The following is a 13253-nucleotide window of genomic DNA, read 5'->3' as shown; positions in this document are numbered from 1 at the left end:
AAAGTTGATCCAGGGAAAATCCGATTGCCTCTTGGGGGATCAGGAAGGAATTTTTTCCCCTGCTGTAGCAAATTGGAGCATGCTCTGCTGGGGTTTTTTGCATTCCTCTGGATCAACTGAGGGTATAAAATTGGGTATATTGGATTGTACGATATATTTTTTATTTTATTTATTTATTGTTTTTAAGGTTGAACTGGATGGACTTGTGTCTTTTTTCAACCTGACTAACTATGTAACGTAATAGCAGCATCATTCTGTCATGACTATGTTCAGCAAGTAGTGCAATTTAATAGTGCCTCTGCTTTTGTGCGTAGGACTATGAACCATGAACTATGACTGTACCAAAAAAAAAAAAAAAAAAACACCACAAAAACCAAAAAACCAAAGATTTCACCCCCAGGCGTTAGGAACTCCAGTCGTGTCTCCACACTGTCATCCTCGCCTGAAATACCAATTATGGCAAGCCAGGGTGAGCCATTGGAAAAAATTGGTGGTGCAGCTGTTTCTCACATATCAGCCCCTGTATATGTGACTGAAGATGTCTTTTCCTCCACCCTGCAGGGCTTGAAAGGAAGATTATCGGCTTTAATTGCATCCTCCATTCAAATGGATAGGAAGCATACTAGATCCCCCTCCCCACCTTAGACCCTTTGCAAGGGAACAGTGGGCACAGGATGAGGTGTTACCCTCAGGCGATCAGGAGGAAAGACAAACCGATGATTCCTCTGTGGAGGAAACAACGGTACATGAACCTTTTTCAGCCTCGCAATCTGAGAAATTGCTGATACAATCTCTTATGGAGATGGTTCGTTCTACTTTCATGCTACCCCTAACGGAGTCTGTGGAAAGCTCGGTTTCTTCCTTGGGTTCCTTAAAACCTTCACAGCCGTTGCATGCGTTTCCTGTCCATGCATTACTAGAACAGCTTATTTTGCTGAATGGGATCCAAGGAGATTTTCAGTTCTCCATCCCATGGAGAAGAAATTCACCAAAAAATGGAAGGTACCAGCAGTTGACGCTGCAATTTCCAGTGTGAATAAAAGTCTAACTTGTCCAGTAGACAATGCACAAATGCTTAAGGATCCAACAGATAAAAGGTTGGAATTCCTGTTAAAATCCGCTTTTTCCTTGGCAGGTGCCGTTACTGAGCCTGCAGTCGCTGCAATAGGCATCTGTCAGTCCCTAAAGGACCAATTTAGACAGGCCCTTAAAGAGGTTCCTGCACAACAAGCCCGGGATTTGGCCAAACTACCAAAAGCATTATGCTTTGCCATAGATGCCATTAAAGATTCTATTCACCAGGCATCCCGCCTTACGCTTATGCTAGTACACATGCGTAGAATCCTGTGGTTAAAAAATTGGTCAGCCGAAGCACTATGTAAAAAGCTCCTGACTGGGTTCCCTTTTCATGTGGATCAGCTATTTGGGGATGATTTGGACAAATACATCCAAACAATTTCTAGTGGGAAAAGTACTCTTTTGCCAGTCAAAGGAAAGTATAAACGCCCTTCATTTAAACGGCTTTCTCCTGCACCAGGGGCTTCCGCTTCTAGGCAGTGGCAACGGCCTCTGGCGTCAGACTCTAGAGAAAAACTTCAGGGTCAGGCCCAGGCTCAAAAGAAGTCCTTATTATGAAGAGGTGCCCCCCTCTCCAGGGTGGGGGGAAGACTTCTGCAGTTTTCAGAGGTCTGGCAAGAGGAAATTCAGGACAGATGGGTCATCTCCATGGTAACTCTGGGGTACAAGCTGGAATTTGGCAATCTCAAGGGAAAAGGCAATCTCTGTTTCGGGCACTAGACTGATTAATGGCTCAGGGGGTGATCATACAAATCCCCACAAAAGAGCAAGGTTTGGGGTTTTATTCAAACACTCTTCACAGTACCAAAACTGAATGGAGATGTCAGTCCCATTCTAGATAGAAATAATCTAAATCGGTTCCTGAAGATCTGCTCCTTTCGCATGGAGTCAATCAGGTCAGTGGTGTCTATCCTACAAGGAGGAGAACTTCTGGCATCTATCGACATCAGGGATGCATATCTGCATGTCTCTATATTTCCCGCTCACCAAACGTTTCTGCGGTTCGAGGTAGAACAGCAACATTTCCAGTTTGTAGCCTTGCCCTTCTGGATAGCTACAGAACCCCGGGTGTTTACAAAAGTCCTGGCCCCACCTCTAGCCAGGTTAAGGGCACAGGGCGTAACAGTTTTGGTGTACATAGACGATCTATTGCTAATAGACCAGTCGGTGGCTCGTTTGAAACGTGCACATTACAACCAGTTACCTGGAAAGTTTGAATTCTCAATCCAGAGAAATCTTCCTTAAAACCGATAAAAAGGCTGGAGTACTTGGTTCTGATCATAGACACAGCCCAGAAAAAGGTGTTTTTGCCTCAAGCAAAGATCAACTCCATAAGAGAGCTGGTGCGGATGGTCAGGTCAGAAGGCGATCCCTCCATTCGCCTTTGCATGAGGGTGCTAGGAAAGATGGTGGCTTCATTAAAAGTGGTTCCCTATGTCCAGTTCCATTCAAGACTATTGCAAAACAGTATCCTGTCTACTTGGAACAAAACAATTCAAGCTTTAGACTTCCCAATGCGGCTGTCCCCAAGGGTGTCCCAAAGCCTCAGTTGGTTACTAACCCAGAATCTGCTGAAAGGAAAATTCTTCAGACCTGTTATATGGAAAGTGGTAAGGACAGATGCCAGCCTTTCAGGCTGGGGAGCAGTACTAGAGAAGACAACTGTCCAGGGACAGTGGTCAAGACCCGAAAGAACCTTGCCCATCAATATCCTAGAGATTTGGGCAGTGCGTCTGGCTCTGAAGGCCTGGAATTCCAGGTTACGTGATTGTCCTGTCAGGATTCAATCCGACAATGCCACAGCTGTGGCCTATATCAATCACCAAGGGGCACCAAGAGTCTTTCAGCACAGAGAGAGGTGAACCATATTCTAACTTGGGCAGAAAGGAATGTTCCGTGCCTATCGGCATTCTTCTTTCTGGGAATAGAGAAAGACTACCTGAGGCGCCAGCAGTTTTTCCCGGGGGATATGCATTTCCCCCTATTCAGTTGCTGCCTCGACTTCTTTGCAGGATCAAGCTGGAAAGAAAGCCAGTAATTCTGGTAGCCCCAGGGTGGCCCAGAAGGTCCTGGTATGCAGAAATCGTAAAGCTGGTGGTGAAGGATCCATGGTCCCTTCCACTACGGCCAGACCTACTCTCACAGGAGCAGGTATTCCATCCTACCTTACAAACGCTAAATTTAACAGCTTGGCTATTGAATCCCACATTCTGAAGAAACGTGGGCTTTCCGGGTCCGTTATCTCTACCTTGATTCATGCAAGAAAGCCAGCTTCCAGAACTATATATTATAGAGTCTGGAGGGCTTATGTTTCCTGGTGTGAATTCAAGGGTTGTCACCCTTGGAAGTATATCATATGCAGAATTCTTGCCTTTCTACAATTAGGGGTAGAGATGAAGTTGGCCTTGAGTACTATTAAGGGCCAAGTCTCAGCTTTATCGGTCTTATTTTAAAGACTGTTTGCTACACATTCTTTGGTCTGGGGTTTTATTCAAGGGGTGATCTGGCTTAATCCGCTAGTCAAACCTCCTTTGAACCCTTGGGACTTGAACTTTATTTTTGTCAGTGTTACAAAAACAACCATTTGAACCGATGCAACATATTCCCTTAGTCCTTCTGACAAGGGAGTTGGTATTTTTGATTGCTATATCCTCAGCAAGGAGGGTTTTGGAATTGGCTGCTCTTTCTTGTAAAGAGCCATATTTATTTATTCATGAGGACAGAGTGGTGTTGTGCCCTCGTCCAGGTTTTTTTTACCAAAAGTGGTCTCAGATTTCTACCTCAACCAAGACATTATCCTGCCATCGTTTTTTCCAAAACCATGTTCCAGGGATGAAAAGTCACTACATTGTCTTGATGTGGTGAGAGCGGTCAAAGTCTATTTAAAAACGACTGCTCAGATTCGGAAGACTGATGTCTTATTTGTTCTACCATAGGGTCCTAAGAAAGGACAGACAGCGTCGAAATTCACTGTCGCTAAGTGGATTCGCAAGTTATAATTTAGACTTATAATTTAAGGGGTAGGATTCCCCCTTTTCAAGTCAAAGCGCACTCTGCCAGGTCGGTTAGTGCTTCTTGGGCAGTGCGTCACCAGGCCTCCATGGCTCAGATCTGTAGCACCGCAACTTGGTTTTCAGTACATACATTCACCAAGTTTTATCACGTGGATGTAAGGAGGTATGAGGATATCGCCTTTGGGCGCAGTGTGCTGCAGGCAGCAGTATAGGTCCTCAAGTCTGGGGGTACCCTGTGGGTTGTGTCTCTCTCCCCTCAAGTAGCATTGCTATGGGACGTCCCATTAAGTTAATGCTATGGCTCTGTGTCCCATGATGTATGATAAAGAAAATATGATTTTTATAACAGCTTTCCTGTAAAATCCTTTTCTTGGAGTACATCATGGGACACAGAGGTCCCTCCCCTCTTTTTGGGGTTTAAGTATATTGCTTTGCTACAAAAACTGAGGTACTCCTGGTAGGAGGAGGGATTATATAGGGAGTGAACTTCCTGTATTGGGTATACCAGTGTTCATCACCTGAAGGATCCTATATACCCATTAAGTTAATACTATGGCTCTGTGTCCCATGATGTACTCCAAGAAAAGGATTAGAGGAAAAGAGATTTCATCTCCAAATACACAAAGGTTTCTTCACAGTAAGAGCTGTAAATATGTGGAATAGACTCCCTCCAGAGGTGGTTCTGGCCAGCTCAGTAGATTGCTTTAAGAAAGGCCTGGATACTTTCCTAAATGTACATAATATAACTGGGTACTAACATTTTATAGGTAAAGTTGATCCAGGGAAAATCCGATTGCCTCTTGGGGGATCAGGAAGGAATTTTTTCCCCTGCTGTAGCAAATTGGAGCATGCTCTGCTGGGGTTTTTTGCATTCCTCTGGATCAACTGAGGGTATAAAATTGGGTATATTGGATTGTACGATATATTTTTTATTTTATTTATTTATTGTTTTTAAGGTTGAACTGGATGGACTTGTGTCTTTTTTCAACCTGACTAACTATGTAACGTAATAGCAGCATCATTCTGTCATGACTATGTTCAGCAAGTAGTGCAATTTAATAGTGCCTCTGCTTTTGTGCGTAGGACTATGAACCATGAACTATGACTGTACCAAAAAAAAAAAAAAAAAACACCACAAAAACCAAAAAACCAAAGATTTCACCCCCAGGCGTTAGGAACTCCAGTCGTGTCTCCACACTGTCATCCTCGCCTGAAATACCAATTATGGCAAGCCAGGGTGAGCCATTGGAAAAAATTGGTGGTGCAGCTGTTTCTCACATATCAGCCCCTGTATATGTGACTGAAGATGTCTTTTCCTCCACCCTGCAGGGCTTGAAAGGAAGATTATCGGCTTTAATTGCATCCTCCATTCAAATGGATAGGAAGCATACTAGATCCCCCTCCCCACCTTAGACCCTTTGCAAGGGAACAGTGGGCACAGGATGAGGTGTTACCCTCAGGCGATCAGGAGGAAAGACAAACCGATGATTCCTCTGTGGAGGAAACAACGGTACATGAACCTTTTTCAGCCTCGCAATCTGAGAAATTGCTGATACAATCTCTTATGGAGATGGTTCGTTCTACTTTCATGCTACCCCTAACGGAGTCTGTGGAAAGCTCGGTTTCTTCCTTGGGTTCCTTAAAACCTTCACAGCCGTTGCATGCGTTTCCTGTCCATGCATTACTAGAACAGCTTATTTTGCTGAATGGGATCCAAGGAGATTTTCAGTTCTCCATCCCATGGAGAAGAAATTCACCAAAAAATGGAAGGTACCAGCAGTTGACGCTGCAATTTCCAGTGTGAATAAAAGTCTAACTTGTCCAGTAGACAATGCACAAATGCTTAAGGATCCAACAGATAAAAGGTTGGAATTCCTGTTAAAATCCGCTTTTTCCTTGGCAGGTGCCGTTACTGAGCCTGCAGTCGCTGCAATAGGCATCTGTCAGTCCCTAAAGGACCAATTTAGACAGGCCCTTAAAGAGGTTCCTGCACAACAAGCCCGGGATTTGGCCAAACTACCAAAAGCATTATGCTTTGCCATAGATGCCATTAAAGATTCTATTCACCAGGCATCCCGCCTTACGCTTATGCTAGTACACATGCGTAGAATCCTGTGGTTAAAAAATTGGTCAGCCGAAGCACTATGTAAAAAGCTCCTGACTGGGTTCCCTTTTCATGTGGATCAGCTATTTGGGGATGATTTGGACAAATACATCCAAACAATTTCTAGTGGGAAAAGTACTCTTTTGCCAGTCAAAGGAAAGTATAAACGCCCTTCATTTAAACGGCTTTCTCCTGCACCAGGGGCTTCCGCTTCTAGGCAGTGGCAACGGCCTCTGGCGTCAGACTCTAGAGAAAAACTTCAGGGTCAGGCCCAGGCTCAAAAGAAGTCCTTATTATGAAGAGGTGCCCCCCTCTCCAGGGTGGGGGGAAGACTTCTGCAGTTTTCAGAGGTCTGGCAAGAGGAAATTCAGGACAGATGGGTCATCTCCATGGTAACTCTGGGGTACAAGCTGGAATTTGGCAATCTCAAGGGAAAAGGCAATCTCTGTTTCGGGCACTAGACTGATTAATGGCTCAGGGGGTGATCATACAAATCCCCACAAAAGAGCAAGGTTTGGGGTTTTATTCAAACACTCTTCACAGTACCAAAACTGAATGGAGATGTCAGTCCCATTCTAGATAGAAATAATCTAAATCGGTTCCTGAAGATCTGCTCCTTTCGCATGGAGTCAATCAGGTCAGTGGTGTCTATCCTACAAGGAGGAGAACTTCTGGCATCTATCGACATCAGGGATGCATATCTGCATGTCTCTATATTTCCCGCTCACCAAACGTTTCTGCGGTTCGAGGTAGAACAGCAACATTTCCAGTTTGTAGCCTTGCCCTTCTGGATAGCTACAGAACCCCGGGTGTTTACAAAAGTCCTGGCCCCACCTCTAGCCAGGTTAAGGGCACAGGGCGTAACAGTTTTGGTGTACATAGACGATCTATTGCTAATAGACCAGTCGGTGGCTCGTTTGAAGCGTGCACATTACAACCAGTTACCTGGAAAGTTTGAATTCTCAATCCAGAGAAATCTTCCTTAAAACCGATAAAAAGGCTGGAGTACTTGGTTCTGATCATAGACACAGCCCAGAAAAAGGTGTTTTTGCCTCAAGCAAAGATCAACTCCATAAGAGAGCTGGTGCGGATGGTCAGGTCAGAAGGCGATCCCTCCATTCGCCTTTGCATGAGGGTGCTAGGAAAGATGGTGGCTTCATTAAAAGTGGTTCCCTATGTCCAGTTCCATTCAAGACTATTGCAAAACAGTATCCTGTCTACTTGGAACAAAACAATTCAAGCTTTAGACTTCCCAATGCGGCTGTCCCCAAGGGTGTCCCAAAGCCTCAGTTGGTTACTAACCCAGAATCTGCTGAAAGGAAAATTCTTCAGACCTGTTATATGGAAAGTGGTAAGGACAGATGCCAGCCTTTCAGGCTGGGGAGCAGTACTAGAGAAGACAACTGTCCAGGGACAGTGGTCAAGACCCGAAAGAACCTTGCCCATCAATATCCTAGAGATTTGGGCAGTGCGTCTGGCTCTGAAGGCCTGGAATTCCAGGTTACGTGATTGTCCTGTCAGGATTCAATCCGACAATGCCACAGCTGTGGCCTATATCAATCACCAAGGGGCACCAAGAGTCTTTCAGCACAGAGAGAGGTGAACCATATTCTAACTTGGGCAGAAAGGAATGTTCCGTGCCTATCGGCATTCTTCTTTCTGGGAATAGAGAAAGACTACCTGAGGCGCCAGCAGTTTTTCCCGGGGGATATGCATTTCCCCCTATTCAGTTGCTGCCTCGACTTCTTTGCAGGATCAAGCTGGAAAGAAAGCCAGTAATTCTGGTAGCCCCAGGGTGGCCCAGAAGGTCCTGGTATGCAGAAATCGTAAAGCTGGTGGTGAAGGATCCATGGTCCCTTCCACTACGGCCAGACCTACTCTCACAGGAGCAGGTATTCCATCCTACCTTACAAACGCTAAATTTAACAGCTTGGCTATTGAATCCCACATTCTGAAGAAACGTGGGCTTTCCGGGTCCGTTATCTCTACCTTGATTCATGCAAGAAAGCCAGCTTCCAGAACTATATATTATAGAGTCTGGAGGGCTTATGTTTCCTGGTGTGAATTCAAGGGTTGTCACCCTTGGAAGTATATCATATGCAGAATTCTTGCCTTTCTACAATTAGGGGTAGAGATGAAGTTGGCCTTGAGTACTATTAAGGGCCAAGTCTCAGCTTTATCGGTCTTATTTTAAAGACTGTTTGCTACACATTCTTTGGTCTGGGGTTTTATTCAAGGGGTGATCTGGCTTAATCCGCTAGTCAAACCTCCTTTGAACCCTTGGGACTTGAACTTTATTTTTGTCAGTGTTACAAAAACAACCATTTGAACCGATGCAACATATTCCCTTAGTCCTTCTGACAAGGGAGTTGGTATTTTTGATTGCTATATCCTCAGCAAGGAGGGTTTTGGAATTGGCTGCTCTTTCTTGTAAAGAGCCATATTTATTTATTCATGAGGACAGAGTGGTGTTGTGCCCTCGTCCAGGTTTTTTTTTACCAAAAGTGGTCTCAGATTTCTACCTCAACCAAGACATTATCCTGCCATCGTTTTTTCCAAAACCATGTTCCAGGGATGAAAAGTCACTACATTGTCTTGATGTGGTGAGAGCGGTCAAAGTCTATTTAAAAACGACTGCTCAGATTCGGAAGACTGATGTCTTATTTGTTCTACCATAGGGTCCTAAGAAAGGACAGACAGCGTCGAAATTCACTGTCGCTAAGTGGATTCGCAAGTTATAATTTAGACTTATAATTTAAGGGGTAGGATTCCCCCTTTTCAAGTCAAAGCGCACTCTGCCAGGTCGGTTAGTGCTTCTTGGGCAGTGCGTCACCAGGCCTCCATGGCTCAGATCTGTAGCACCGCAACTTGGTTTTCAGTACATACATTCACCAAGTTTTATCACGTGGATGTAAGGAGGTATGAGGATATCGCCTTTGGGCGCAGTGTGCTGCAGGCAGCAGTATAGGTCCTCAAGTCTGGGGGTACCCTGTGGGTTGTGTCTCTCTCCCCTCAAGTAGCATTGCTATGGGACGTCCCATTAAGTTAATGCTATGGCTCTGTGTCCCATGATGTATGATAAAGAAAATATGATTTTTATAACAGCTTTCCTGTAAAATCCTTTTCTTGGAGTACATCATGAGACACAGAGGTCCCTCCCCTCTTTTTGGGGTTTAAATATATTGCTTTGCTACAAAAACTGAGGTACTCCTGGTAGGAGGAGGGATTATATAGGGAGTGAACTTCCTGTATTGGGTATACCAGTGTTCATCACCTGAAGGATCCTATATACCCATTAAGTTAATACTATGGCTCTGTGTCCCATGATGTACTCCAAGAAAAGGATTTTACAGGTAATCTGTAATAAAAATCCTATTTTTTTTTTCAAAATCTTTTGTCTGTCTTTTTTTCGTTTATATAATAAAAAAAAAAAAAACCCCTTAGGGGTGAAATACCACCAAAAAAAGCTCTATTTGTGAAAAAAGTTATATCAATTTAATTTGCGTACAGCGTTGCATGACCACGAAATTGCCAGTTAAAGCATCAAAGTGCTGAATAGAAAAAAAAGCCCTGGTCATGAAGGAGGTAAAACCTTCCAGAGGTCAAGTGGTTAATGCCACTTTAAGAGAAATAATAGGATTCAAGGTTATTTCGGGTATGGTGAAAAATATTCTAGCCTTAATGATATAGTTAGTTTGTTTTCAGTCCGACAAGCTTCAGGTACAGGTTTTCGATGTTAAGGAATTCTGTGATTTGCATTGCCTTAAACCAAGTTTTTTTATTTTTTCTGAACCATCAATCTTTCCTGATCCTATTAATGTGTATGTTTTTACTGCACTCTTAGCATGTTAGCACTTATTTTTTTTCTCCTGGATTATTAAGATTGTATCTTTGTAGAATGTCTCTATGACTGCTTTTTAAGGCTTTCCCTTTGATGTTTGTGTGAATGAAATGGGGTATCTAGTATTTTTCTCTTTACACTAATGGTTTCTTAGAGTGGTAACCAGTGTTAATATAAGCTGCAAGCTAAATTTGTGGTGATTGATGACTTCTGTAAATGGCCTTTGTCACCATTTTGGTAAAAATAGCAGAGCTAATGTTTTCCATGGAGATTTCTCATTTATGTGGCCTGCAGCCCAAGTCTAGATCTGTGTATGGCAAACAGTACTGAACAAAGGCTGTATATAAGAGGACATGTGTTTTCTTTCTCATGTCCCTAAGAGAGAATCCTCCTCTAAAAATACATTTAATTTGGCTTCTTTTGTATACATGCAGCAAAGATCTGCTTAAGAAATGACTGCAGAACACCTATCCTTACTGGGTGACAAATGTGATCATATATATTCACATATCATTGCTTCCACACAAATAAAAGATTTTTGTTCTCATTCTTTAGAATATTTTTTTCTTGAAATAGTACAATAATGGAATTCATTGGTTTAAAATATGTAATGGTGTTTTTCATGTCATGCATGTATTACAACTAGCATGGATACCTTATTTAAAGTGTTATTAAACTCAAAAACAATTTTTATTATATTGCAGCTTACCAATTCTTAGATGTGATGGCTGCATACATTTTCTTCTTTAGGCTTTTTTTCTTTATTTTAACCGCTTGCCAACCAAATCGGATAGACGGTGGCAAGGAGGCTCTCCTGAGCTGGATTATATACCTTGTATGTGGTCTGGCACTTCCGGGTATGGGACATGCACTCCGCCAGCTCCACGGCTGTGCTGTAATTAGACACTGCACAAGTCGATCAGCGGGTGTCGGCCAATGGATGTCTGCCGGCACCCGCTGATCGGCAAGGAGAGACACAGAACAGAGCTCTGTTCTGTAAACAAGGCAGAGCTCTATTCTGTCAGCGGAGATCTGCTGGATTTTCTTTCCTTGCAATGCAGGGAAAGAGCAGGGTTCAATATTGATTTGTGTATAAGATGCTTTGTGCACTGGTGCGCAGTCATGTTGGAACAGGAAGGGGCCATCCCCAATCTGTTCCCACAAAGTTGGGAGAATGAAATTGTCCAAAATATCTTGGTATGCTGACGCCTTAAAGCGGAGTTCCAGTCATAAATTTTTTTTTTACATTATTCAGCTGCATTAAATACAAATAACAACCTTTGGAAAAAAAGGTCTGTCATCATTTCCCAGGAGTCACCAGGCAGCGCTGAGGGCTTCGTTGCCATCACAATGGGGGTGGGCACTTCTGACGACGACGCCCGTTGTGATGACAACGTCAGAAGTGTACAGCGCTGTGAGAACGGGCGGTGCATGCTGGTCGCTCAGTTGCACCAGAGCCCGGAAGATAGTGCTTGTGGGCTTCACGTGCCCACAAGCACTATGGAAACTGCCAGGAAAGAGGAATATAAGATATATTCCTCTATGAAATCAGCAATCGGGCGTCGATTAAGCACACAAATGTGAGTGCTCTAAATAAGCCTTAGAAACAAAAGATATGCATCCTAAAATAAAAAATTTTAACAGTGGGAACTCCGCTTTAAGAAGTTTCCTTCACTAGAACTAAGGGGCCAAGCACTACCCATGAAAATCAAACCCACCACATAATCCGGGCCAGTGCACAAAGCAAGGTCCATAAAGACATGGATGAGTGAGTTTGGGGTGGAGCAGAGACTGCAAGCCAGGCCTTCTCATCCATCATCAGTGCCTGACCTCACAAATGCGCTTCTGGAAGAATGGTCAAACATTCCCATGGACACACTCCTAAACCTTGTGGACAGCCTTCCCAGAAGAGTTGAAGCTGTTATAGCTGCAAAGGTTGGGCCAACACAATATTGAACCCTACCGACTAAGACTGGGATGCCATGTGCGTGTAAAGGCAGGCGTCCAAATACTTTTGGTAATATAGTGTACATGTGGATGTGTCCTGAATGGCAATGCACAGATTTGCTTTAACTACTCCCCACCCAGCCCTGACGTCCCTTTATTTGGGTCTTTAAGTCTGGGGGGGCTGGAAGGATGCTTAATCATGTGACTGGTTCCTTATAATTACTAGAGACCAGGATCTGGCGATGACCGCTTGGTCACTGTGCTAGGTGCATGCAGTGAGCACAGAAACTTTGGACGTCCATGGATGTGTATATGCAGCATGTGGTTGGTAAAACCCACCCTCTTTGCTGCGGCACATATGGAATAAATCCTGTATAATAATAATAATAATGAGGTTAATATAGTTTGCTGTAGTAAATAAAAATATGTATTTCATTGAAATCGGCCTTACTCTTCCTTTAAATTCTGTTAATTTCCTCGTTTACAGAGCAAGGGGAAGAAACCTTTATTTGTGCAGCTTATATTGGATAACATATGGAGTCTGTATGATGCTGTCATGAAGAGGTCAGTGATGAACAAAGTATTTCTAGCTGAAAATGTCTGTACATACTATTGTATCTTCTTGTGTAACTGTTATATCTGCTCTTTTCTTTTAGGGAGAAAGAGAAAATAGACAAAATAGTTCAATCATTATGCCTGAAAATCAGTCCTCGTGAGTCACGACATACTGACCCCAAAGTCCATGTGAATGCAATTTTCAGTCAGTGGCTTCCCATATCTCAGGCTGTGCTATGTATCCTCTTGATGAGCTTTGTGTAATGAGCAAAGGACATTCATTTTGGTTTAATGGATAAGAGCAACTTAAAGAATGTAAAGACTTGTTGTTTTTAAAAAAAAAAAACAAAAAAAACAAACATGTTATACTTACCTGCTCTGTGCAGTTGGTTCTGCTTCTGGCCCCTCCCTCCTATCGAGTGCCTCCACAGTCAGCAGCTCTCTATGGGGGCACCCGAGCCAAGTCACAGCTCCCTGTGTCCATTCAGACACAGAGCCTTGACCCAGCCCTGCCCCCCTCTCCCCTGATTGTCTGACTGACTTTGATTGACAGCTGCAGGAGCCAATGGCACCGCTGCTGGGTCTCAGCCAATCAGGAGGAGTATCCCAGACGGCTTAGACATTCATTGACATCGCTGGAGAGAGATGGGGCTCAGGTAAGTAATTGGGGGTTGCTGGGGAGGCTGCTACACACAGAAGGTTTTTTTTATCTTAA

The 13253-nt window shown here is 43.6% G+C and overlaps 1 protein-coding gene across 1 annotated transcript in view; it reads left to right on the top strand.

The window, feature by feature from the left end:
* Positions 1–13253, top strand: part of EFL1 (elongation factor like GTPase 1) — a 556540-nt gene that overhangs the window by 96653 nt on the left and 446634 nt on the right. The window contains exons 9-10 of the mRNA XM_073618573.1: positions 12471–12547; positions 12640–12776. Coding sequence (XP_073474674.1) covers positions 12471–12547; positions 12640–12776 — 214 coding nt within the window. The remainder of the gene's footprint in view (positions 1–12470; positions 12548–12639; positions 12777–13253) is intronic.

The sequence above is a fragment of the Aquarana catesbeiana genome, linkage group LG03, assembly GCF_042186555.1.
Source record: "Aquarana catesbeiana isolate 2022-GZ linkage group LG03, ASM4218655v1, whole genome shotgun sequence".
Classification (NCBI taxonomy): domain Eukaryota; kingdom Metazoa; phylum Chordata; class Amphibia; order Anura; family Ranidae; genus Aquarana; species Aquarana catesbeiana.
Note: the sequence above shows the minus strand (reverse complement) of the source record. Positions and strands in the feature narration are given on the sequence as shown.